Below are 24,412 nucleotides of genomic sequence, written 5' to 3' on the forward strand. Positions count from 1 at the left end.
ATTGAAAACATCTGGCTTAATTTAAAGGGAGCAAAATATTAAGAACATGTACAGGAAGGGGAAGCAGGGACAGACCACAAAGGAAGAGTATATGGCATCAGAAAGGCTAAAGCAGGAAATGAGCTGAGAATAGCCAATGCATTGGTTAATAGAAGCCAACATGGATTTACCAAAAATAATTCCTATGAAGAAAGACTAAGAGACACGTTCAGCCTTGAGAAGAGGAGGCTGAGGGGGGACATTTATTTATTTATTTATTTATTTATTTTATTAAAACATTTCTATGCCGCCCCTTGCCGAAGCCTGTAAGTACCTCAAAGGCTGTCACAAAGGGGAAAGTCAAGATCTCTTCTCGTGGATACCTTGCAACAACTCAGATTCAGGCTAAATATCTGGAAATGTTCCCTCACTGTCAGAGCAATAAACAGTGGAACCAGCTGCCTGGAGAGGTGGTGGGCTCTCCCACGCTAGAGACATTCAACAAGAAACTGGACAGCCATCTGAGAGGGATGATGTAATGTGGTGTCCTGCAACGGCAGGGGGCTGGACTTGATGGCCTTCATGGCCCCTTCCAACTCTACTCTTATATGATTCTATGCAGGGTTGCAGCAACAATGCCTGGGGTTGTGTTTTTGTTTACTTTTTGAGTATGTTGAAGAAGGCCTCTACAAGTGCCCCTTTAGTCTTACTAAATACTAGAGAAGACTGTATTGTGCAATATATTACATGGCATAGCTGGTTAAAATTAGTTTTGACTTAGGCTGTATCTACCTAAGCAATGGAATGAGTTGGGGGAATCCTGAGGTGGGAGAATAAATTCTACCAGTACAGCCTGCAAGTGGGAGATGCTGTTTTTGAATGTTTGCTTAAGCAACATATGCATAGTTAGCCATGGAACAAGATACACAGAAAATATAAACAAGCTTTTAAAAAATAAATAGCTCAGTCAATGCAAAGTCATATAGTTAATCAACCAAGTTGTCTGGGATGGTGTGACAGCACTATTCTCTACCACAATTACTTCTGTTAGTTAATCCAGCCATTTAATGGACTGCATGTCATGGAGCTATTGGGGAACCAAGTTGCTCTCTGTGGTTATCTAGTCCCAGCCAACATGTCCACTTCTGTTACCTTCTGCAGGCTGTGAGATGAACGTCCACAAACGCTGTGTCCATTGTGTGCCCAGCCTGTGCGGTGTGGACCATACAGAACGCCGGGGGCGCCTGAAACTCCACATTGAAACGTTTGGGAGTGATGAAATTCGTGTGACTGGTAAGGCCTTGCATGAGGTTAATGGGGCCAAATTGGCGTAGGATCACTGGCTTCCATCTGAAGTTTCTTATCGAAACTCAGGAGAGCAAATTTATTATGAGTTGCCAAGATCAGCTATAGAGTCACTCAGTGAAAGCAGCAAATGCCCCACCATTCTTCTTGTTCTTGCCCATGCCAGCCCAGATGGCATTTTGAGGGAACTGTCGTTTGCTTGCCATCCCCCAGAAAATTGTACAAAACTCTTTGGGGGTTTTTTGTGGGTATTTCCAAAGTGCACACTTGCATTTGTCTGGTATGTCAATTTTCTTGTAAGTTTCAGCTGTCTCAAGGGAGTAAAACGCAATAAGTAACATGCAAGAAAATTGACAGGATAAGACTGCATATGGCCAGTCTGAAAATGTGCACTGCGGAAGACCAACTGGAAAGAAAATTATAATTAAAAATTACGAAGACATTTGTGCAATTTTCTGAGGCTGAAATCATTATTAGAATAACCTGCCCCCTTTACATACTCCTAAGAGAAGGATTTTTTAAGGTGGCAAATGGAAACAGTTCATGATCAGAGTGGGGTGGGGACCAGAGTGAGGGGACAAGACAGGTTCTGCAGAAAGGACAATGGAGTACCAACAGGACTAAGCGAGGAGAAAGGGGAGCACAAGCCCATCTGGCAACTTATCTGCAGGGTGACTTCCCATGAGAAGCACATGCAGCTGGTGCGTCAACACCAGTGTTCTGTCTCATACCAAGTAGCTTCCTTGGTTCCATTTTAAAGCTAATGGCCTTACATGATGGGGCCGTTCCCACAAGCAGAATAAACTGCACCATGCATGGAGTGTAATTCCAAAATTTGAGCACAGCTGGCATGGCTTGTTGTAGGGGAAGCAACAATAATCCCTCCAATAATCCCACAAAAGCTCAGGGCTTACTGGAGTGTGGTTTTCCCCTCTGGCAAGCCATGCTGCCCAGGTTCAGACAGCATGACAAGTCACACCTGATTGTCGAAACCTTGCCCCACATGTGTCCAGCCTGTACCGGGATGGAAAGAAGCCGTGGTGCCTTGCCCATCAGGTCAGTTCATCTGTGCTGCAGCTGCTGCTGCTGCTAAGAAACTGCGCTGGAAGGAAAAGGCTGAGAATGCTCCCCTGCCCCCCACTGCTTCTTTGCTCCAAAAGCTTTCCTTCCCAAGCTGCGTTCCCATTCTTGCATCGTGCAGAGTTAGCCTCATAGAGATGGGATTGCTGAAGAATGACACAGGCAGAACCAAGGCTAACTACACATTGCAGAACCCAGTTTTCTTCTCTTTCAGTGGGTCTGTCTGCCTCCTTTCTGTGTCTCTGTTTGGCTTTCTGTATGTATAATTTATTACGCTTCTGCTAGTACAAGAATTATTAAGGGCATTGGTGTCCTCACTCAATCCCTTCCTTGGTGTCTTCAGATCTCAGCAGGCATTGCCACATACTTTTATAAAAACATAAATAGGGTACTGCTGGATAAGCCCTGAGTGCTATTTACCCCAGCATCTGGTTTCCATATTTTGACTATCTAGAAAAGGATCAAAAACTACGGAAGCCTGTATTTGCCACTCTCAAATATGAAAATATGTAGATAATGCAGGACTTCGTCTCTGAAAAGTCAGCCAGCTTTCTTTGGAGTGGAGGGCTTTCTGGAACTGCATGGGAAGTCAGTGATTTCTTCCTAATCAATATAAACTTTCTGCATCTCCATTACCAAGTCTGAGTGTTTAAGTATATTTTAAACTGCTATTCTATATACCTTTTCCTGCTGTAAGTCTCATTAAACCTAACAGGGCTTCTGCATAAAAAGCATTAGGTTGTACTAGTTTATTTATTTATTATTTATTTATTTAAAATATTTCTATGCCGCCCCCATCGCAACAAAGCCTCTGGGCGGCTCAAAACAAAAACAAAAACAAACAAAATCATACAAAAATTATACACTAAAAATATTAAAACCCGGTGCATCTTGGCTTAAAATTTTTTTAAAATCCTACATAATAAATTAACACTTAAAATAAGTTTTAAATAAAAAGGTCTTAGCCTGGCGCCGAAAAACAAATAACGACGGCGCCAGGCAGACCTCTCTGGGGAGCGCATTCCATAGGTGGGGCGCCACCACAGAGAAGGCCCCCCTCCGGGTACTCACCCTCCTAATATTCACAGAGGGTGCCCGGAGAAGGGCATCTGTTGCTGATCTCAAGGGGTGGGAGGGCATATATGGACGCAAGCGTTCCTTTAGATACCCAGGGCCCAAGCCGTTGAGGGCTTTATAGGTCATAACCAACACCTTGAATTGGGCCCGGACTTCAATCGGGAGCCAGTGGAGCTGACGGAGAACTGGGGTTATATGAGAACAACGCCCAGTCCCCGTCAGCAGCCTGGCAGCTCTATTCTGCACCAATTGAAGTATCCGGACCGTCTTCAAGGGTAGCCCCACGTAGAGCGCGTTGCAGAAATCTAATCGGGAAGTTACCAACGTGTGTGCCACTGTTGCCAGGCAGTCGTTCTCCAGGAAGGGACGCAGCTGATGGATCAGCCAAAGCTGAAGGAAAGCGCTCCTCGCCACCACCGTCACCTGGGCTTCTAAAGACAGCTCAGGGTCGAGGAGCACTCCTAAGCTGCGAACCCTGTCCCTCAGAGGGAGTGCAACCCCATTTAGGACAAGGCCCAAGTCCCCCATCCCGAGGCCTGAACCACCCACCAACAGGACCTCCATCTTGTCTGGATTGAGCTTCAGTTTATTGGCCCTCCCCCAACCCATTACCTTGGCCAGGCACCGGTTCAGCACAGCCACTGCCTCACCTGGATTGGTGGAGAACGAGAGGTAGAGCTGGATATCATCAGTGTACTGATGATTCCGCAGCCCACACCTCCTGATGACCTCTCCCAGCGGTTTCATGTAGATGTTGAATAGCAAGGGGGACAAAATGGACCCCTGCAGAACTCCATGACATAACTGCCATGGCGCAGAGCCATAGTCCCCCAGCACCACCTTCTGAAATCGGCCGTTGAGATAGGAGCGGAACCACTGCCATGCGGTGCCTCCAACTCCCAATCCCACTAGCCTATTCAAAAGGATACCATGGTCAATGGTATTGAAAGCCGCTGAGAGGTCCAGGAGAACTAACAGGGACGCACTCCCCCTGTCTCTCTCCCTGCACAGGTCATTGTACAGGACGACCAAGGCAGATTCAGTGCCGTACCCGGGTCGGAAGCCGGACTGAAATGGGTCCAGATAATCAGTTTCATCCCAGAATGCTTGGAGTTGTCCCGCCACCACCCGCTCTAGCACCTTGCCCAGGAACGGGATGTTGGCCACCGGTCTATAATTGGCGGCCACCTCTGGATCCAGGGATGCCTTCTTTAGGACTGGTCGGTCTACCGCCTCTTTTAAAGAGGACGGTACCCAACCGTCTCTTAAAGAGGCGTTGACCACCTCCAGGATCCAGGTGCCAATCCTGTCCTTGGCTTTCTTAAGTAGCCAGGATGGGCATGGGTCTAGTAAGCAGGTGGTAGGGCGTAATTGTCCAAGCACCTTGTCCACATCATCAGGTCGCAACAACTGAAATCCATCCATTAATTGTGGACTCGACGGCGTTGTTGGCATCTCCTCAGTAGAATCTGGTACAATAGTAGAGTCAAGCTCGTGACGAATCTGAGCGATTTTCTCCCTGAAATGCCTGGCAAAGTCATCACAGCGGACCTTTGAGGGTGGTATGAGATCTTTCTTTGGGCCTGGATGTATCAGCCCTTGCACCACCCGAAAGAGCTCCGCCGGATGGCATTGTGAGGAGGCAATGGAAGCGGAGAAGAATTTCTTCTTCGCTGTCCTCACCGCCACAGCATAGGCCCAATAATGGGCTCTTAAGTGTGTTCGGTCAGATTCACCCCGTGATCTCATCCACCTACGCTCTAGATGTCTCCCAGCCTACTTCATCGCCCGTAATTCAGGTGTATACCAAGGAGATGAACGGGCTCTGCCAGGTGGGAGAGGACACTTGGGAGCGATTGTGTCAATAGCCTTGGTCATCTCCCCATTCCACAGTTCAACCAGGGCATTGACAGGATCACCAGCCTTGTCAACCGGAAAATCCCCCAGAGCTTCCAGGAATCCATCAGGATCCATCCGGCTCTGGGGGTGGACCAATACAATCTGGTCCGCACCCTTACAGAGGGAAAGGCCGCTCTCGAGCTCAAACCTTATGTGGAAGTGATCTGACCATGACAAGGGCCTCAAACTTAAATTCCTCACCCTCAGATCTCCCTCTTCCTAGTTGGGATGCTACCATTTTTGGGGGTGCACCAGCCACTGCTGATCTCATTTAACTGATTTTTTTAATTAGTCAGAAAATAAACTCTCATTCTTGAGATGGAAACCACCATGCCACAACTTCAAATCTTCAAAAAAAATTGCTAGTGCAAGCCAGTGCTACGGTGGCCATTTTTCATATGGCTCTGGGACAATGGCAGGTGAAATTATGGAACATGGTCAGCAAAGTGTGCTCTAGCAGATCACCTAGAAAGTGTGTGTGTGTGTGTGTGTGTGCATGCACAAGTATACAAACCCTACGCACAACTGTTCCTCTATATTTCTCTTACGTGTATGAAAATAATGACAATGACAGCAGGTTGGATACAGATTGTGTCATATGTAGACTGGATGCATTGAAATCAACGGAACTTGGTGATGATAAGCTTAAGTCCCATTACTTTCATTGTGTTTGCTCCAAGCATGATTAAGTCTGCATCCAACTTGTTGTCGTTTGAAACAGTCAACCCAGGTGTGGAGGCTGGAGCTCACGAAGCTGGCCTGGCCTCTTCTGGAGCGAAACTGTTGAAACCGAGGCAGAAGGCAAGCAAGCAGGAAGCAGGAGGCCTTGATCTGGTTGGGCTGGAGAGTGGGACCGACTGAATTAGTGGAGGCTGGGAGTTGGGACGCCTGGGTTCTATTCCTAGCTGCAGAACTTGACATCCCCCGCCTCTGCCTTTCACACCTTCCCCTGCACAGTTTCTCACTCGCTTTCTCCCTCCACTCTGCAACCCGGCATGTAGGCGGTGAGAAGAAAGCCATCATGGCCGGTCTCTTGACAGAAGGGGATTTCCTCGCCCACCCCTCTACTATCTCTTTCGTGTCCCCACACCCCACATGTGCGGGTGGTAGCAATTGCTGCCACAGCAACTTTCACAGCAGGTGGCCTGGGACAGGCGCCAGGAGAACCTCCTCCCTCAACCGCCACAGAATGCAGGAGGTCTGCCTTCCCGCCCCCTCATGCTCTCCCCCAGTACTTTCTCTGTTGGAAGCTAATATCTGCGTCTCTTCCTCCCGCTCTGCTCTTTGTCAGTTGGAGAAGCGCTTAACTTGATCCCGATGGATCCCAATGGTCTCTCGGATCCCTACGTGAAACTCAAGCTGATCCCTGACCCTAAGAACCTAACGAAGCAAAAGACCCGGACAGTTAGATCCACCCTCAATCCAGTGTGGAACGAAACATTCATTTTGTAAGTCCGTGAGTCTCTGTGATGAAGAGCCTGAATGCTAAAGACCTGAGGGCCTTATTTATCCATCTATATATGCAGACATTTTGACTCCAGCCTCTCCTTTGTCTGTCCCCCACAGTACCCTGCAGCCGGGTGACTTGGAGCGGCGTCTCTCCATTGAGGTGTGGGACTGGGACCGGACCACCCGCAATGATTTCATGGGAGCCATGTCCTTTGGGGTCTCCGAGCTTTTCAAGGGCCCTGTGGAAGGCTGGTAAGGGGGAAACAGCAGGGCGGGGGCAGAAGCGAAGATGGAAGAGAATTATGGGACAGCTAAGGGGGCTGCCTGTGGCTCATTTTCTTTCTCTTTCCCCTCCGTCTTGGCGTCTATTTGGGTTTTTATCTGTTTGCCTGGATGGCTCCATTATCTAATCTACCTGATCTATCTATTTCATCTAATCCATCAAACGCCTTTCATCATTACCTCTGTCTGCTCATTCTACTCTTCCACTCCCATTTCCTCCTAATTTGCTCTTTGTCACCCACCCCCCCTAATCACGTCATATTCTTGTTCACCTGTTCATCTTCTTTCTTCTCCCTGCTTGGTGTCCCTGTCTGCGTTGCTGTCCCAGGTACAAATTGCTCAATCAGGAGGAGGGCGAATATTATAGTGTCCCTGTGGCTGATGCAGAAAACTGTGGGCTGCTGCAGAAATTTGAGGTAACCTTGTGGCTTCCTGGTGCTGCTTGGATCGGCCCTTCCCTGGTCCCAGCCCGACCGCAAAGTGCCTGTACAACCTCACAGCTAGGGATGCTGCTGTGACAAAAGGAGCAGGGTTGGAGCGGGAATACCTATGGATCATTTTCTCTCTGAAGACCTGAAGGGAGGGCAAGTGGGTGGTCCGGCTGGATAACTGGCAGTTAACCCGAGATGATATTTCTAACCAGGAGATGGTGGGATGGGGCAAAAGCTACACGTGCATCTGCCTGAGTGCTGATACTTTTGCTTTTCAGGCTTGCAACTTCCCCCTGGAACTCTACGAGGTATTGGCCGTTTCTTCATTCCCCCTCCCTGCCCAACCTTTCCTGGGTGCGATGCAATGGGGTGGAGCAGGCCCGGCTTTTGCTGCCCATAAGAACATCGTGCAGCCACAGAGCTGCTTTTGGGCATGGTAGAACAGCCACACTCCCTCAGGGGAAAGGTTCAGCAAATGCAACCATATCCAGCCAGTGCAGGCTGTTCCTGAGCTTCTGACACGCAGGAGCTCTGGAGATGGCCATCTGCTCCCGTTTGTCCTCAGCATCTGGCCTCAACCACTGTAGCACTGAGCACGGCAAGTCTAGGCACACATACCCTCTGTCATCTTTGGGAACCATTTTAGCTATAGGTGGAATCCCACTTGCTAATTTTGTATTGCATGATGAAGAAGTATTTCCTTTTGTCTGTCTGGAATCTACTCCAACATTCTTTGGAAAGAGGTGAGTGGAGAGCAGTAAGTAAGTACTGGGGAGGGGGCAAAAGACTTAGAGAAAGAAAGACAAAGTATCAGAGATCTCCAAGACAAGACTGGCTATTTCTGGGCCTCCCCATAGGGTGATTCCTTGAAGGTAGAAGCCTGCTTTATGCTAAATTGGGGCATCTGTCTTGGTCCGATCCAAAATTGGTCTTTCCAAAATTTCAGAGGTCCTTCCTGGCTCTAAGTGGGAGCAGTGAAAACTGGGGAATAACCCTGGGAGTTCCTGCATTCAGGGCAAATGCTTTACTACTGAGGCATGACACTTCCTCTTCTTATGTTGTACCTCTGTGCCCTGCCTTCCCCCTGCCCATAACCCTCGCTTTAAAAGAGTTCATTTGGAACTGCACATATTCCCAGTCTACTTTCTTCCTCATGCACCAGTTTCCCAAACTTTTCCTAACCACTGAGAATTTTAGCACATGTACATCACACGTGTTCTTTAGGCGATTTCTCTACTGCACCAGGTTCCATTTCAACAAAACCAACAAAGGGGTAAAGAAGGGGGCAAGCAGTCTCAGTTAGGAGATGACTCTCCATGGTCCAGGGACTGCAGAAGCTGCAGCATCACTTCTTATCTCCCTTGCTCTGAGCAAGCATCAGGGACTCATACCTCTCCATGTCTGTGTTTTCTCTCTCTTCTCCCTTTATGCCGTGTGCCCTGCAGAAGGTTCGTCATGGCCCCATCTCGTCGCCATCCCCAAGCCCCACGGACTCCAAGCGGGGTGGATTCTTTGGCATTAACCGCTTCCACATCTCCGACTTCAACTTTCTCATGGTGCTGGGAAAAGGCAGTTTTGGGAAGGTGGGCCTGCACTTGAGCAAGGAGCATGGGTGTGAATGGAGGAGTGGAGAGGCTATAAAGGTGCAAGAACTAGTATATTGTATGTGACGGGGTTTGTTTCCACTTGAAGACGTGGTGTGAGAAAAGCATTGACGTACAAAAACTACTTTTCATTCAAGAAAAATACTAGAAATCTATTTGTCCCCACAGGCCACCCTGTCAGCATTACTGTCCCGCTATTTGGAGAAGCTTTTATTTACTTTTCCACCTTAGATCTCTGCAGATTGTGCCTACTGAGGCTCATGCTGCTTTAGGCCTTTGAAGAAAATCCATTTCTGACATGATCTGGAGAGGCTTCTAAGTTAAATTCCTGAAGTTGGAGACAAACTACAGTTCTTTTCAGGGATGAAAGGCAGAAGTACCATTGCTTGTGGTGTACAATGATGTGGCTTCCGTTTTCCGCTTGGAGTGCCCCAGTAAGTTGCTACATCAGGCATTCTGAAGGGAAGACGATCAGAGGAACTTTCTGTGTTCTGATATCAGAAATGTGCCTGGATATGCACAAGAGAGAACCTTCTCTGTGCCTGCACATAGATTGGGAGCCTCTTTCCCTGCAAACTCCTCCTTCCCTCCTTCCCTGCTAGCCCTTTCCTGTGTGGTCCCAGGCCTGAATCTGTTCCCTGGGACCCCAAGTCTATTTCACAGAGCCCCGAGTTCCCATTGGGGTCAACAGAAGTTTCCCCCAAAATCGGGGTGTGTTTTCAAGAGGGGTAGCAGCTGGGGAGGAAAAGTGAATTCTGTGCTTCCCACATGCTGCCAAAGCCCCGTCTCCCCTCCCTGCAGTCTTTTTCTGCATGGCAAATAGGCTTCAGAGGAAAAACCTTCGATTGTTTTTGTGTGATGTGGGTCAGGGAGCAAACTAATTCAAGAATTTATCTGAGATTACTTGGATGAGAAATTAATTGGCTGGCTTTGCCCCCTGTGAAATTTAAATCCTAGTAATTACTTCTAAATCTGCATGTATTGATACATACTGCATAATGCAGTTTTGTTGTGTCCTATGGACCCAAGCCTGAAATCCCTTAAATGCCCAGCAACACCCTGGAGGCCTGCCTTTTCCTGTCTCCAATAGTCTCCATAAAGAGCTTTTTACTTCAGCCGAAACCTGCCCTGTCAAGCTGATTAGGGTTTTTCTCCTGGTATTTTTGTGGCATTGTATCTGCTACCTCTGTCTCTGTTTCAACTGGTTTAGTTTTTTATATGTTTTAATTATTGGTTATGATGAAATTTGTATTGTGAGCCAACTTGAATGTGTTTTTTAAAAAAGCAGAAAAGGCAGGATATAATTTCCTTACTAAACAGACAAAAAACAAACAAACCAACCAATAAGAAAATGGCAGCTGGCCAAGATGAGCTCCGCCAGCTGCCTGTGGCAGTGGAATTTTAGAAATGGATAAAGGCAGTTAAAGGAAAAACAAACAAGCAGAGGAATGGGATGCCGCTGCTGCGGCCCACTCCAGCCCGTCTCTGCTACGTGAGACGCCAGTGTGAGGTGACGCCTCAGGCATCCTTCCTCCTGGACTTTTCAGCTGTTCCTCTCTGACAGAGGACTGAGCTGTATATGCCACACCATATGTTTTGTGCTGTTCCCCTGCCTCGACACCCAAAGAACCCTTAGTATGTTTCCTCAGGTGTGGCGTAGGACACGGTCCTGGTGCCAGCACTGATAAAAGATTCATCTGTGAGTCCAGACAGCTTCTGTACCAGGAATGGCTAGGTGGCCATCTTGCTCTTCACCTTGGGCCACAAAATCTGTTGGGCCAGTCCTAGCATCGCAGGTGGTAAAGCCCTCCAGTCTCAGGAACCCTTTGGCAGTTTTCTTTTCTTGAAAAAGCCTCTGAATGGCCCCCAGCAAAGTTAACCACCTTCAGATAGGTCAGTTAAGTTGGTGGCTTGCAGGCTATTTTAATTTAGCAAAACTGGCTGACACTATCCTTGTCTCTTTTCATATGTTTTTTGGAAAAGCTGTGACTAGAGAGAACAATTAATCAAAAGTGCGTACCTCATACAAAAAACAAATCTCTTAATGTAATACATTTAACTCACTCAGAAACAACTGCCTGTCTCCTGCCAGAGTATGGGATTTTCTGTAAGGCAGTGATACTACCTTAATTTGGGTTCTTCCCGTCATTTTGAACTACCATCTTCCCATTGTCTATGCTGATTTGGGCTGGGGGAAGATTTCCAAAACATCTGAAAGGGCTAATTTAAGAGGTTATGAATGGGTCAGGGAAGCCAGGGTTCCTAAGTTTTTAGGGGTGGGTGGTAACAAGTCCCAAAATGTCATGGTTCTCTCCCTACAGGTGATGCTGGCAGAGCGCCGTGGAACCGATGAGCTGTTTGCCATCAAAATCCTCAAGAAGGATGTGATCATTCAGGATGATGATGTTGAATGCACCATGGTAGAAAAGCGTGTCTTGGCCATGGGGGAGCGTCCCCATTTCCTAACACAGCTGCACTCTACCTTCCAAACTGCGGTAATCCCCGTGGCTCCATATTTCGGGAAATCTTAGCCATTTAGGGTGTAAGCCTATGCATGTTTAGACTGAAAAAAGCAGGCGATGTCCAAGTAGGCCATTTTTTCTGCCTAAACATGCTTAGGATTGCATACTTTGTTGGTGGATTGATCACATAGATTTGCACACCTGAAAAAATGTTCTAACGTAAGCAATAAGTATGCTTCCTTTATTTTTTGGATTGCGCATGCATCACAGTAAAACTCATTTTCCAAGAGGCATTTAGAGAAGGAAAAGCTTTGGCTAAGAAGGTTTGCGGCCTACAAATTAGTGCCATTAAAAAAAATGAAAATTGCCATTCCTAGAAGTGAATTGGGCTATGTTTTTAGCAAATCAAAGTGTTAACTGATTAGCCATTAACCCCTATTGTATTAGCCTATTCCATAGTCAGGAAGGCAGTAGAGGAGAAAGTAAGAAGCACTTGGCATTATTTAGAGTTCCTTATTTTGTCAGTCTGGTTTAGTAATTGGCATATCCTACTCTTCTCCTTCAAGGATCGGCTCTATTTTGTTATGGAATATGTCAATGGAGGAGACTTGATGTATCATATCCAGCAGGTTGGGAAATTCAAGGAACCACATGCTATGTACGTAAGTCTTCTTGGAAATTCTTTTAAGGAATGGATCTCTCTCTTTCTCTGGGAAAATAGTCATTCCAGCTCAAGGGTGATCACATCTGAGAACTGCTCGTTTTATCAAGACAAACCATAAGATGGCTCCTGAGAGTGGTAATTACGTCTTTTGCTCAGGGCACCTCCTGTGAGAGAGTTTTGAAGGATAGCACAAGGGAGAGGAGCCTTTTCAGTGGTGGCACCCTGACCATGGAACAGTTTCCTCAGTGATGTCTGTCTGGTTCCAATATTGTCATCTTTTCAGCACATTTGTCAGCCTATCATGGATTTTGTATGCATCACTTACCTTGATTATGGTTCTTCTAATGTTTCAGTTGTCCTATGGTATTTTGATGGAAATTGCTTTTAGCTGTTCAATATTTTGTATGTTTTTAAATAATTTTTTGTAAATCATTTGGGTTCTTTTAAAAGAGAAAGGCACTTCATCCAGTCATTCAGCAACTACAATAGCAATAATGGTAATGTGTCAAAACTGGCCAACAAGCCAACTGTCCCAAATAGCACCACCATCCTCTCTTGGCACGCGACTCCTAAGCTTAGAGATGTTGCAGGGAAATTCTCAGTGTGTGCTTCCCATCTCTCTTGGGTTAAGGGGCTGCACAGGGGATGCCTAAGCTGAGGATTCACAGAAATTTCACTGCTTTAGGGCCAAACTATACATGATTAGTGCTGCCCAAAGTGTTTTTTAACTACGTACCAGTAGGAGGAGTGTGTGGGGGTGCTCCTCTGAGCAGGGAAATGGTGCAGGGGCTCAGGGAGATACTCAGTGTCATTTCCTGGATCCAATCCTATGCTTACTTGCTCTCTCAATGAAACGTAGCAGGCACGACGTCTGTCCCACCTTTTTATCTTGCTCATGGAGCAAATAGCAGTGCCTCCACTGTGCAGGGCATTTCAGGAAAAGCTGTATGGGCACGTGCATGGCGGGGGAGAAAATGCCTGGAGATCGGTCATGAATGCCACATGGAACTTGCGGAGCGCTCCTCCAGCGCAGTATCACCATAGAAGGGTCAGACGGCTGAAGGAGCAGGCTGCGCAGGGATGACGGGCTTGCGTTTTTAAATAGTCTGCTTTGTCAAAACGACAGCAGTGCTTCCTGCAAAGGAAATGTAGCTGGGCTAGAAACTTCCTCCCTGATGCACTAGTTTTTTTCTTGCAGGGAGTGGTAGGTGTGGCTCCCAAACCCCCAAGAATTCACGGTGTCTTGTAGGATGGTTTGGAAGCTGCTGCCTCGTTTGGATGATGTGGCAGCCCACATGACTGCAAGGGTAACCAGGCAAATCACGCAGTGCATGACTGCCCTGCACAGGGTGTGGAAACTTGCCCCTGTGGTAATCATGCAGAAGCAGCCATTGTCAAAAAAGTCAGAGTAGTTCTGCTTCTGACCTGGAGCGGGTTGGCAGGACTAGTTTGTTTTCTTGCTTGCGTTTGCAGGACCAGTTCATACCGCTTACCCTTCAGGATTCATCCTTAGTCCTTCTCTCCTGAATCTAAGCTTATTTGTGTATGATGTGTTTGTCCTGACCTTTCTCCAAGGAACTGTTCCATTCAGTTTTCCTCACAGCCCTGCGAAATAATGCAGGCTGAGACTCCAGTAAACTTTCTGGCCAAGTGGGGGGCCTGGGTCATGCGAAGCATCATCCCACACTGGCCCTCGACTTACACGTAACTGTTGTGATTAAGTGCTCTTCCCATTGAAATCTTCCCTGCGTCTTTATTCTGTCAGGCTGGACAACTTGTGGCTCCTGGCCTAATTTCATGTAGCCTCTGGCCCAAATTTCAACCCACCTGTGAGCCATCACTCAGACTTTTCATGCGAGGGATCTGATCTTTTCCTGGTAGAGAGTGAGACAGAGAGAAATAATATTTTTTGTCCTCTTATGGCTTTGGTCCCACCCACTGTTGGCATGTGGCCTCTAACAGATTATCCCCAAGGGGTTTTGGCCCACAGCAGAAAACAGAACCTCTGCTTTGCTACCTCCCACGCGTCACATTTTAGATTGGAAGCTACTTGGGGCAGGGACCTGATTTCTTATCAATGCTATGCTGTTACCTAAAAACAATGAACCGTTAGATGCAGAGGAATTAATAGTCACACTTCTATGTACTATTAATACCTGAGTACTGAAGATTAGTACTCATGCTTGGGCACTAATACCCAGCCAACCTTCATTCTTGGTAACATGTAAATGGTTTCTCAGATACGGGATTTTTAAAAAATCTTGGTACATGCACCAGGAAGTCGGTCTTTTCAGTAGCTTATCACTTGCAACTAGAATGAAACACACTTGCCTTATTGGGCACACATTATAATGTCACACATTGTGATTTTCAGTATGAGTATTCGTACTTAACATGGGGGAAAAGTGATGTGTGAATGAGACTGGAATGGCTTGGCAGGAGGATGTAGCTGCATGCATCTCTTACATGTAATACAGAAAACAGCCATTAGAGCTGTCACCAAGACTCTTCTGCCATTACGACTAGGGAGATGTTTGCCTTTCTCTTCTTGCTGTCCCCATACCATGACCTTTTTCTCTTATCTTCTCTTGTAGGTTTTATGCAGCAGAAATTGCAATCGGTCTGTTCTTTTTGCATAATAAGGGGATTATTTACAGGTGAGTCTAGGATTGTTGTCCTGTATCTTCACCTTCCTGAATCTGATTTGAAAATGCAGGCTTCTGCTAAAAGCCCTGCCAACTCCCACTCCTTCCTTGAGTATGCCGGAGCTCCAGCTCCATTCTCCTCCTTCTCCCCTGTGCAACTCTCTAATTCTAGTATATTTCCTTCCCATATTAAGAAGGTAATAGGCAGATCCAGATGCTTGACTCACATCATCCTGGGTGTGATCTGGCGCCCTCTACTGAGAAGATAGTCTTCCAGTTGTGTGTGTTGTCTTTCCTGCCTAGGGATTTGAAGCTGGATAATGTAATGTTGGATGCGGATGGTCATATTAAGATCACAGATTTTGGAATGTGTAAAGAAAACATTTTTCCTGGAGTCACCACCCGGACCTTTTGTGGAACACCTGACTACATCGCTCCAGAGGTAAAGAACCTCACTCAGTCCCCTGCTGCTTCCCAAGAAATGCCAAGTTCCTTCTGCTGTCACCTCAGCTCCTTGCTGGCCCCGTTTAACCTTGAAGTTACTGCCTACTACACAGTCCAGAATACTGGTTTCAAATTCTGTGCTCTAGGCTTAGGTCCAAAACAGACGTGCCAGCTATAGCTGTGTCTGTTCATGTACCTGCGGTGGCATGTTTACAAAGAAGTATGTGTGAGATGAACCATACCCCCTTCCCCTCCTTATTTCACCAGGCCTCATTTTCCTTCCAACCTAGTGTGCAGCCAGGATCAGAAGTTCCTGCCCCCTTCATGTTCAGTCCGCCCTTCACAAAGTGTAGGGTGTGGTAAGGCAGTGAATGTTACACTATCCATCTGTACCCCATTCCTTTGCTGATGGACTCAGGAGCCATGGATCCCGGCTCTTTAATGAGTGCCTTGGAGACTTCAAGCTAGGCTCTTGCACTGCAGCAGTGTGCAAAGTAATTTTATTGCCCGGAGGTAATGGTCCCATGGGCGTTTCCTTGTTTATTTATTAAATTTGTATAAAAGCTGCCTGTTAGCCTAATGCTTTCTGGTTGGCCAAGGAGTATTGGGAGTGAGGCTTTAGATGGCCATGTGTGTTTCTTTAGTTCTGTTGCACAAAACCAACGTTTCTTCTACTGGTCCCCTCTTCAGTCACCATTCCCAGCTATAAAATTGCTTCCACATTCATGATATGACAGAACAGCCACTGCAATATTGTTGGTTAACCCTGATTTTAAAAAAATTATGCCCCCAGCATGTCGTGTGGTTTTGTCTTTTAAATTCACTTAAATCCTACCTTGGTCGTGACACAGGAACCCTTGAGAGTTTGCTTCTGCACCTGCTGCTCTCTGAGTAGATGGTGCTCTGGTGCCCTGGATTGTGGCCTGCAGGTCTGTCTGACTGGGGCTGCCCACTGCGATTCTAAATCAGTGGTGCTCCCTGCCAGTAGATTTGGTTTTGAATTCAACATGCCACTATTGACCTGAAATGTCTAAATAAGAGAAGGGAAACCACCAGACCCTGGGACAAATTTGGCTCGCTAGGCCTCCCCATCTGTCCGGTGAGGGTTTCCAGTGAGGCTCTTCTCTCTTGCTGAGTTCTCCATTCTTAGAAAGTGGAGTTGAGAGAATTGGCCAGTTCACACAACCAGAACAAGCTGCCATGCCTTAAATAATCCACTGTGGCTATTTGGGAGCCACGGTAGATGCTGTTGCATGCTAGGAGCGGCCTGTCATGCTGTCCCCACCTGAGCAGCATGGCTTGTTAAACAACCCTCAGGTGACCCTACAACAGCCCATGGTGGCTTGTTTGGAACATGCAGACTGGGCTGATATCCCTTGACTGCTGAGAGTGGCTTTCTCTGCCAAGAAATACAAGGGTGAAATCAGCCCTATGTGAGTGCTTGTATTTGAACAGGGTATGTGTTTGTATCTAGAATGGGGTCTGGGAAGGCATGCCCAGGAGTCAGCGTGGCCCCATCTCCTTTGGGCTGTGGCCCCACTCGCTGCCGTCAGTGCAGCTCCCATCGTGATGGCCTGGAGCCAGTTCAGTCCTTAGGCTGAAAGGGTTTCCCACCCGTGGTGGCACCTCATGGAGCACCTTCTGCTCTAGGAATCTGTGCACACTTACCTTGGTCGTCAGTTGAGGCTCTGCTCCACTAGAAGTGCGAACGGTGCCCAAATGGGACAGGGAGAGCATGGTGCTTGGCCGTGGAAGTTGCTTTCCAGAGATGCTCACCTTGCTCTTTCCCGACTAGCTTTCAGACGTTGGGTGAGGCCAGCTCCCCTTCAGAGGGTGTTCAGAATCTATTGAGTTGTGTTAATGCATCTCGTGGATGAGTTGTATTGCTTGAATTTGTTATCTTGGTTAGAATTGAATATAAGGTTCATAACATTTTTAACTGTTAGTTTTATAAGCTGGTCAACAACAGGGAGTGAATGTCTGCTGTAATCTAATCTCCCGTTTCTTTTGGTCTTAGATTATTGCCTATCAGCCATATGGGAAATCTGTGGACTGGTGGTCCTTTGGGGTCCTTCTGTACGAAATGTTAGCTGGGCAGGTGAGTGCTCTTGGGTGGAGTCTTTTCACCATGTGTTCCCGGTCAGAGGATATCTTGGTGGGAACCAGATTGCTCCTGGTTCTGACAGTAAGACCTCAAGATAGGAAAAGAATCTGCGAACTAAATCTTGCTGGTTCAGAGTATCTGGGTCAGCCTTCCTCAACCTCTAGATATTTTGGATTTCAGTTTCCACCTGCCCCAGAAGACAACATGGACAATGGCCAGTGATGCTGGGAGTCACCTGAGTCACCTGGAGGGTCTCAGACTGGGGAAGGCTGAGCTAGGCTCTTTGCCTGAAGGAATTTTGTAAACCATGAGAATTGTTTGCTTTCTGAAAAGAGGGAAATGCATTTCCTTATGCTGCCGGTTCTTCTGGTCCACAGCCACCATTTGATGGAGAGGATGAAGACGAACTCTTTCAGTCGATCATGGAGCACACAGTGTCCTATCCCAAATCTCTTTCACGAGAGGCTGTCTCCATCTGCAAGGGGGTAAGTCTTGGATCAGAACTGGCACATCTGGAGCAGAAAGGCTGTGCATTATATTTTTCGATGCCACACTGAAGGATGAGCTTCTCAGTGGGGCAAGTCCCTTGCAGGGAAGGATTAGAGTGAAGGCATACATGGGAAATACGCTTGGCCCTTCTCTCCCAAGTCGACTGTTCCCAAAACAGCTAGCTGCTGAACATTTTGAGTAGACTTTTCCCAGCTGGACTGTGAAATCTGCTTTAGGGCAAACAAGGCTGGGAAGGTTGTTTGCATGGGAGAATTCACCTCCCTGCCTTTCTTCCCTTGTGGGCATCTCTCACCCTGCAGCTCTTGGCAAATATGGGTCTGGGGGCAGAGGTTTCCCGAGTCAATGTGTAGTTTCCCACTGAAGCAGGCAGCCTTGGCTGAGAGTCTGCGCCCCGTGGAAGGACAAGACTGTGCTATGAAAGCAATGTTTATCTCCCCTGCTAGTTTTTGACCAAACATCCACTGAAGCGCCTCGGCTCGGGGCCAGATGGGGAGCGAGATATTCGGGAGCACGGCTTCTTCCGCTGGATGGAATGGGAGAGGCTAGAGCGGCTGGAAATCCCCCCACCCTTCATCCCCAGGCCAGTGAGTATCCTTTGGTCTCCAAGTGAACTGAGGCACATGCAGTGATGCAAACTGGCACCACCTGGTGAGCGGATAGGAGCTACTCCGTGCAGGCAGGCACGCCCAGAGTCTCACATACATCTGCTATTTGTGCCTGCGTCAGATTTGTTTAATTCGGCTCATACCTGCAGTGCTGTATATTGTTTCTGTCAGGCACAGTTCGCACGTGGACCTTGTAATGCACACCGTCACTTTACTACCACACACCTGTCTGCGGGCATATACAGAGATCTGTTCATATCTAAAATACATAGTTGAGCAAAATATCTTTGCCAGAAGCAACCAAAATGCCATAAAAGATGGCGCAAGCTTCCAAGTTCTCTTGAACTCTTCATCAGATTGGGTGGTATATTTTATTACAAAGATAAAATGACTGAACCCCTTTGTTTAGAAGCATAAAGGCCAGATGTAACCAAAAATGTACAAATTTTGTAGAATTTGTTTCATTGGTGCTTCATAGAGTTTTAGGCATCTTTCAGTCCACTCAGTGACAGAATGATTTTTTAAAAGACTGCATGAGAACTTCATTCTACTCTTCATTCTTCATTTGGACAAATATGCATTAGCACAAACCACCCCAAAGGCAAAAAACTGGCTGTGGAATCCACAGGTCAGATTCATAGAAAGCTGAACCTGTGTGAATCCACTGCAGGTTTTCCTGGCGCTCCTGGGTCTAACTGAAGGTGCCTCCTGGCAGACAGCTGCTGGCGCTACCGGACAGAAAGCAAGGTGCAGTCATCCCATTGCTGCTCAGTGGACTTTCTGCCATAGGGAAAAAGATGGAAAGCATTCTGCAAAAACATGAGAAGTTTATGAATAGAAAAAACATGGTCTGGAATCCCCATAAATAAAGTAGCCTCACCTGGGTGCACCTGCAGATGCTCTCTTGTTTGATCCAAAATGTAAATATGAAAATGAGACTCTTCCGCACTCCAAATTATGTTTTCTGAAATGTTAAGATCTACAGTTTTATGATTGACATTTTTTCTTGAGAGTGAACGATCTGTTACTGAAATTGAAAAAGTTAACATCACCATCACCATTTGTATGGTGCATTTATATCACATCTTTTGTCCTCTTGCAAGGAAGCTTATATGCTCTTCCTCTGCTCCATTTTTATCCTCACAACAACAAACCTGGTGCAGGTAAGAGTGAGAATGACTGACTGACCCACTGTCAATCAGTGACCTTCGTGGCCATGTGGGCACTGGAACCCAGATCTCCTGGGTCCCAGTCCAGCACTCTAACCCTGCACCACACTGGCTTTTGAAACTCTAGATTCAATGGTGGTGCATGGCTTTTAATTTCAGAAATATTGTGCCATACCGTAACAGTTTAAAGCCTTAGCAGGTAAAACAAAACAAAGGAGAAGGGATTACATTAAGATATAAAGACTGAGATATAACTCTTCTCCCCTTTCTCTTTTTTCCCCTTATTCCTTTCATCCCTCCTTGCCCCCCTTTTTTCTGCCCCACACACCATTCCAGTGTGGCCGGAATGGCGAAAACTTTGACAAGTTTTTCACACGGGCACCACCAGCGCTGACGCCTCCAGACCAGCTGGTCCTGGCAAGCATCGATCAGAGTGAATTCCAGGGGTTCACCTACATCAACCCTGAATTTGTGCATCCATCCACACTGCGGCGAGGAAGTCTCTCCCCAACCAGCCTGCCCCTCTCCCCAACCGGCATGCCCCTCTCCCCAACAGGGATGCCCCTCTCCCCATCAGGAATGATCCCTTCTCCCACCTCCTTAGTGTGAGACTGACCCTCGATGACCTTTGACCCTAACATCCCTAAGTCAAGCGTTGCCTGTAGAACTCCACTCCTGAGAGCATGGCTCCAGCTCAAAACCCAGCCCTAACCCTCAGCCTCAGCCTGACCTTATGATCCCCCCAAATATTCTCTTAATTGCCTCCCGGATCCGGTGTGTGGCTTCCCTCTCTTACCTCCTCTGGGTAAAACCAAATTGATGAGGTCCAGAATGAGAGCGTGCACACATTAAGTATATCTGTATCTACATCTATAGTGACAGAGAGATTTTAAAAGCCCTGGTGAAGCAGGGCCCCCTCCTAAGTCATGGTTAGCTTTTTGGAGCATCCTGAAGGTTAACTGAGGCTGTGTTCTCACAACCTAGGCAAACTGCACCCAGGCATTACTGTTAAGGACAGTGGAACCAGGAGTAGTCCCCTGCCTGTCTACCTTTTGTGGTGCTCTCCTTAGCTAAAATAGTAAGAAGACTGCAAGGGGGGTGGTCATGATTTGGCTGAATTCAGGATTTGAAAAGGAAATGGACTCCTGGGCTGTTGCCTCCTATCCCATTGCCCTGCCCTATAACAGGAATACTGAATAACTTTAACATGATCAGAAATGACCCTGATTTGCCTTAAATATGGGATGCCTTTGGCATAATTTCATACCATCCCCATTTTCTCTTTTAAAAACTCCCACAAACTTTAATCGGGAAGGGGACAATAGAAAGTGGCTCTCCTCATTTACTTTAGTTATTTAATTGACAACACTTCTGAATTATTAAAATCCCCAAGTGGTTTATATTAATGAGAAGTGATGAGAGTCAGGGCTGAAATTTGCTTAGGGTGGCCCCTGACCCTGCCCTCTTCCCTGGGCCCAAGTTTACCACATGAGCCAAAGCTTTGAAAAATGGCCTGACTAATGAGGGAATAAAATGAAGCCGGGTTTTGCAAATGGAAATCCCAAAGTGAAGCTGTCGCAGGCCCCCTTAAGTCAGCTTGTATTCATCCCCTACAAAAAGCCTGCAGTTTGGGCTCCAGCCATTCCTCCTCCGATAGGGCACAGCTAGACACTTGCTGCAGCCCGTACTTGCAAGGGGCCCTTTGACCGCTCCCTCTTCTTCACCATTGTCACCTGCTTGTCCAGCTCCGTCTTGACCCGGCTCAGACAGGAGTGGTGGGATGGAGCAGTGGCAGGGGCCGCGGCCAACCTGCTCACCGGCTGTCCACCTGTCAAGCAGGCAGGTGGGAGCGACAATGAGGAAGAGGATGAGGAGGAACAGTGGCTGACGACAAGCTTGCTGCAAAGGCCGCTGAGGGTGTCTGGCCCAAAGGCCCGCAAAAACCTGGAGCTGACACCGGGGTACGGTTTCTCTAGTGGATAAGGAGGGATTCAGTGGCCATAATTAAACCCAAGTGAAACTTAATTCAGCTTAGAGAAGCAGCCAGCCATAGGAGAGTTACATGATCGATGGCACAGCCTGTGCATTTCCACTCCATGTGCCAATCTGCAGTGAAAAGACTGTGGAGGACCAGGCGGGGGTGGAAGCTACACTTTCACTGCTATTTCTCTTGTTTTTACGAGCTTTTCTTCACAGGCTTGAAATGTTAAGGCAGAACTCATCAAAATGAAGGAAATTTGGATGTGTGTTCCTGTGAAGTAATTTTTAAAATTGACAAAAGTATCAGGCAACAATACATCCCCCCCCACACACAAACTGATTGTTCAAACAAAGCCCTGAAATACTTCCAGGTAACCTTCCTTATCCCACTCCTAGGTCCTAATCCTGAACTTCACCTCTGTGGTGCTCTTCCTTGCCCCATCCGCTACAGTGTGATAGTGTAATCCTAAACTTGATATATTTACCCATACCTCAGCCCTAATTACTTATACCTCATGCATAGTTAGGGTGCCTGCTTCCACACAATCCTGTGAAATCCTGACCACCCCTTGCCCTCACCCCTTTGAGTCCTGTTGGCTTTGTTCCCCTCAGTGGCATCTTTGCCTCGCTTCCTCTAACATGGCTGCCCTTCTCACCCACTTGGCTGTTGGAAATCAAACTCTGGAAGGGAGTGATGACAGTGACAGAGGTGGCGCTAGACTCTGAGGAGAAAACATTTCCCTTCTTCCAGAACACAGCATGTCCAAATGCAAACTTTTCCTTCTCTCTGGTGCATGGACTCTTATATGAATAGTCTACAAATATTTATTTATTTATACGTATTTTCCATGTTTCCTTCCTGCTAACTGAGCAGCCTGCTGGCTGCATCGGTTCTCCCAAGCTACTCCTGGCAGTCTCTTCCTGGCGGCTTTCAAACAGGTGCAGTCTATTGAAGATGGCAGTTCTCAGTTAATCACAGTCGATATGCTTGGTTGTGATTTTTACTTTATTTTTGAATGTGGGAAAGGCACCCTGTCTGTGTTGCGCGGCAAGTATTTCATTAGATGGTAAGATTGGGGCTTATTTACACCATGGTGGAAACTCATAGAAAATGAAGCCATTGATGTGACGTGGCCAATTCTAGCCGTTTCCGTGAGAGGGTACCCTCAGTGGAGTTTAAGATGTTCTCGAGGCAACTTTGCTATGCTGCAAAGTAATGAATCCTGGCCTTAGCTGGCATACGGAAGGTGGGGGAGTGGGGACGGGTGGGGAAGAAGGTACCATTTTGCTCGCAAGACATGTGAAGAAGCAAAGTGAACAATTAAAATGTCATTCCCGTCTCACACACAAGACTTTTGGTGTGTCTGGGTCAGCAACAGTTCTTCTGCACCCTCTCAGAAGCTCTGGTAGGCTGCAAATACGGAAGGTTTTTTGTCTCGGCATGGCAGGCCATGGCCTGCAGCTAGTACGGCCGAGGGACTATGGCTTTGGTGTGCCAGACAGAGGGCTGCAGGATCTGGGGCATGGATATGGCCAAGGCGGTGCCTCGGTCCATGCAGCCCACCTGGGCCAGCAGTGCAGCAGACGGGAGGGAGTGGGGCTGAGAGCAAGCGCAGGCTCCAGGCCGCGTGTGTCTCGTGACATCCCCCCGTGGCCTGGGCTTGGAGCAGAAGCTGATCGAATCCAAAGCTCCTGGTTTGAGACAGAGGAGCAAGATGCTTCGAAGGCCAGGAGGGTGCCGGGACATTGTCCTGTCCTAAGCATTTGTGTAGCTCTTCTCCTTCTGGTTTTCCCGATCCTTCCAGCACAACAGTCTTCCGTCGGCTTCCTGCCTCGGTCTTTTTGCTCACCCCCAGCTTGGGAATGACCAGACATCTCTTCACATTTTCACCCCTTTGGCTTGTGGTTCCCTGTAGCCAGTACCATAGACGAATGGATTCACCTATGCATTTCACTATAAAAGATATTTATCCAATCTACCACGTGCCTTGTCTTTTCGTCAGTGCCTCAATCTGTGGGACTCTGGTCTTCGTCTCATAGCGGATAGTGGGATTTGGGGTACGCTGTCTCCAGTAGCTCCCATTCAACTCAGACTTATTTATAACCTGTGGGACAGTTCAGTAATTTTAAACTCTAGGCTTAAAGATATTATGAGGCCCTATTTTAAGATGGCAAGATGTACTACTTTGCGTTTTTCAAAATGTGCTAAGCCAAACCTGCTTTTTGAAAGACCAAGAGTGTGCCCTGCTGTGTACAACCAGTACTTCCAAGGAAACAGCTTAAGTGAGCAGGGCACTGCAGTCTTACATTTTGAATTCTTGGGCTACTAAAAGTGATGGAGCTGATGGCCTAGGAGCTGGTTGGTTTTTTTGGAGAGGGAGAATTCAGACGATTAGAGATTGCGGGGCAAGGTATGTGAGAATTAAGAGAACTCCCCAAGAAATGAAGGACCCCTTAAAGTTCATAAAAGCTGGGCAAAGAGATATGCGCCAAGTGGAAAACATTGCTAGATGGTTTTCATTTCTATTGACATTATAAACTGAAGCACAGGGCTTTCACCTTCTTGTAGACACATGACCTTTCTGTCTCCTCTGAATCTCAGGATCCCGGGGTGACTCCAGATCAGGCTTTTACTGTGCAGCTGCATGGCATTTTTCATAGAATTTTATGGGAGGCTGAGATTCCATCTTCCACTTCTAGCCCTTTCAGGTTTTCCCAGTGCT

The 24,412-nt window shown here is 47.3% G+C and overlaps 1 protein-coding gene across 13 annotated transcripts in view; it reads left to right on the forward strand.

Moving 5' to 3' along the window:
- Positions 1-23,668, forward strand: part of PRKCG (protein kinase C gamma) — a 106,685-nt gene extending 83,017 nt beyond the window's left edge. For all 13 annotated transcript variants that reach the window (XM_044447744.1, XM_044447740.1, XM_044447750.1 and 10 more), the window contains 14 exons: positions 1,141-1,272; positions 6,632-6,788; positions 6,907-7,041; positions 7,400-7,487; positions 7,781-7,810; positions 8,948-9,085; positions 11,428-11,601; positions 12,135-12,226; positions 14,827-14,889; positions 15,181-15,319; positions 17,339-17,419; positions 17,803-17,910; positions 18,379-18,519; positions 20,046-23,668. In XM_044447744.1, the coding sequence (XP_044303679.1) occupies positions 1,141-1,272; positions 6,632-6,788; positions 6,907-7,041; positions 7,400-7,487; positions 7,781-7,810; positions 8,948-9,085; positions 11,428-11,601; positions 12,135-12,226; positions 14,827-14,889; positions 15,181-15,319; positions 17,339-17,419; positions 17,803-17,910; positions 18,379-18,519; positions 20,046-20,318 (1,751 nt within the window). In that variant the 3' untranslated portion in view covers positions 20,319-23,668. The remainder of the gene's footprint in view (positions 1-1,140; positions 1,273-6,631; positions 6,789-6,906; positions 7,042-7,399; positions 7,488-7,780; positions 7,811-8,947; positions 9,086-11,427; positions 11,602-12,134; positions 12,227-14,826; positions 14,890-15,180; positions 15,320-17,338; positions 17,420-17,802; positions 17,911-18,378; positions 18,520-20,045) is intronic.
- The last annotated feature ends 744 nt before the right edge of the window (positions 23,669-24,412 follow it).

Source organism: Varanus komodoensis, unplaced genomic scaffold (assembly GCF_004798865.1).
Source record: "Varanus komodoensis strain SLA01 unplaced genomic scaffold, ASM479886v1 scaffold53, whole genome shotgun sequence".
NCBI classification, from domain to species: domain Eukaryota; kingdom Metazoa; phylum Chordata; class Lepidosauria; order Squamata; family Varanidae; genus Varanus; species Varanus komodoensis.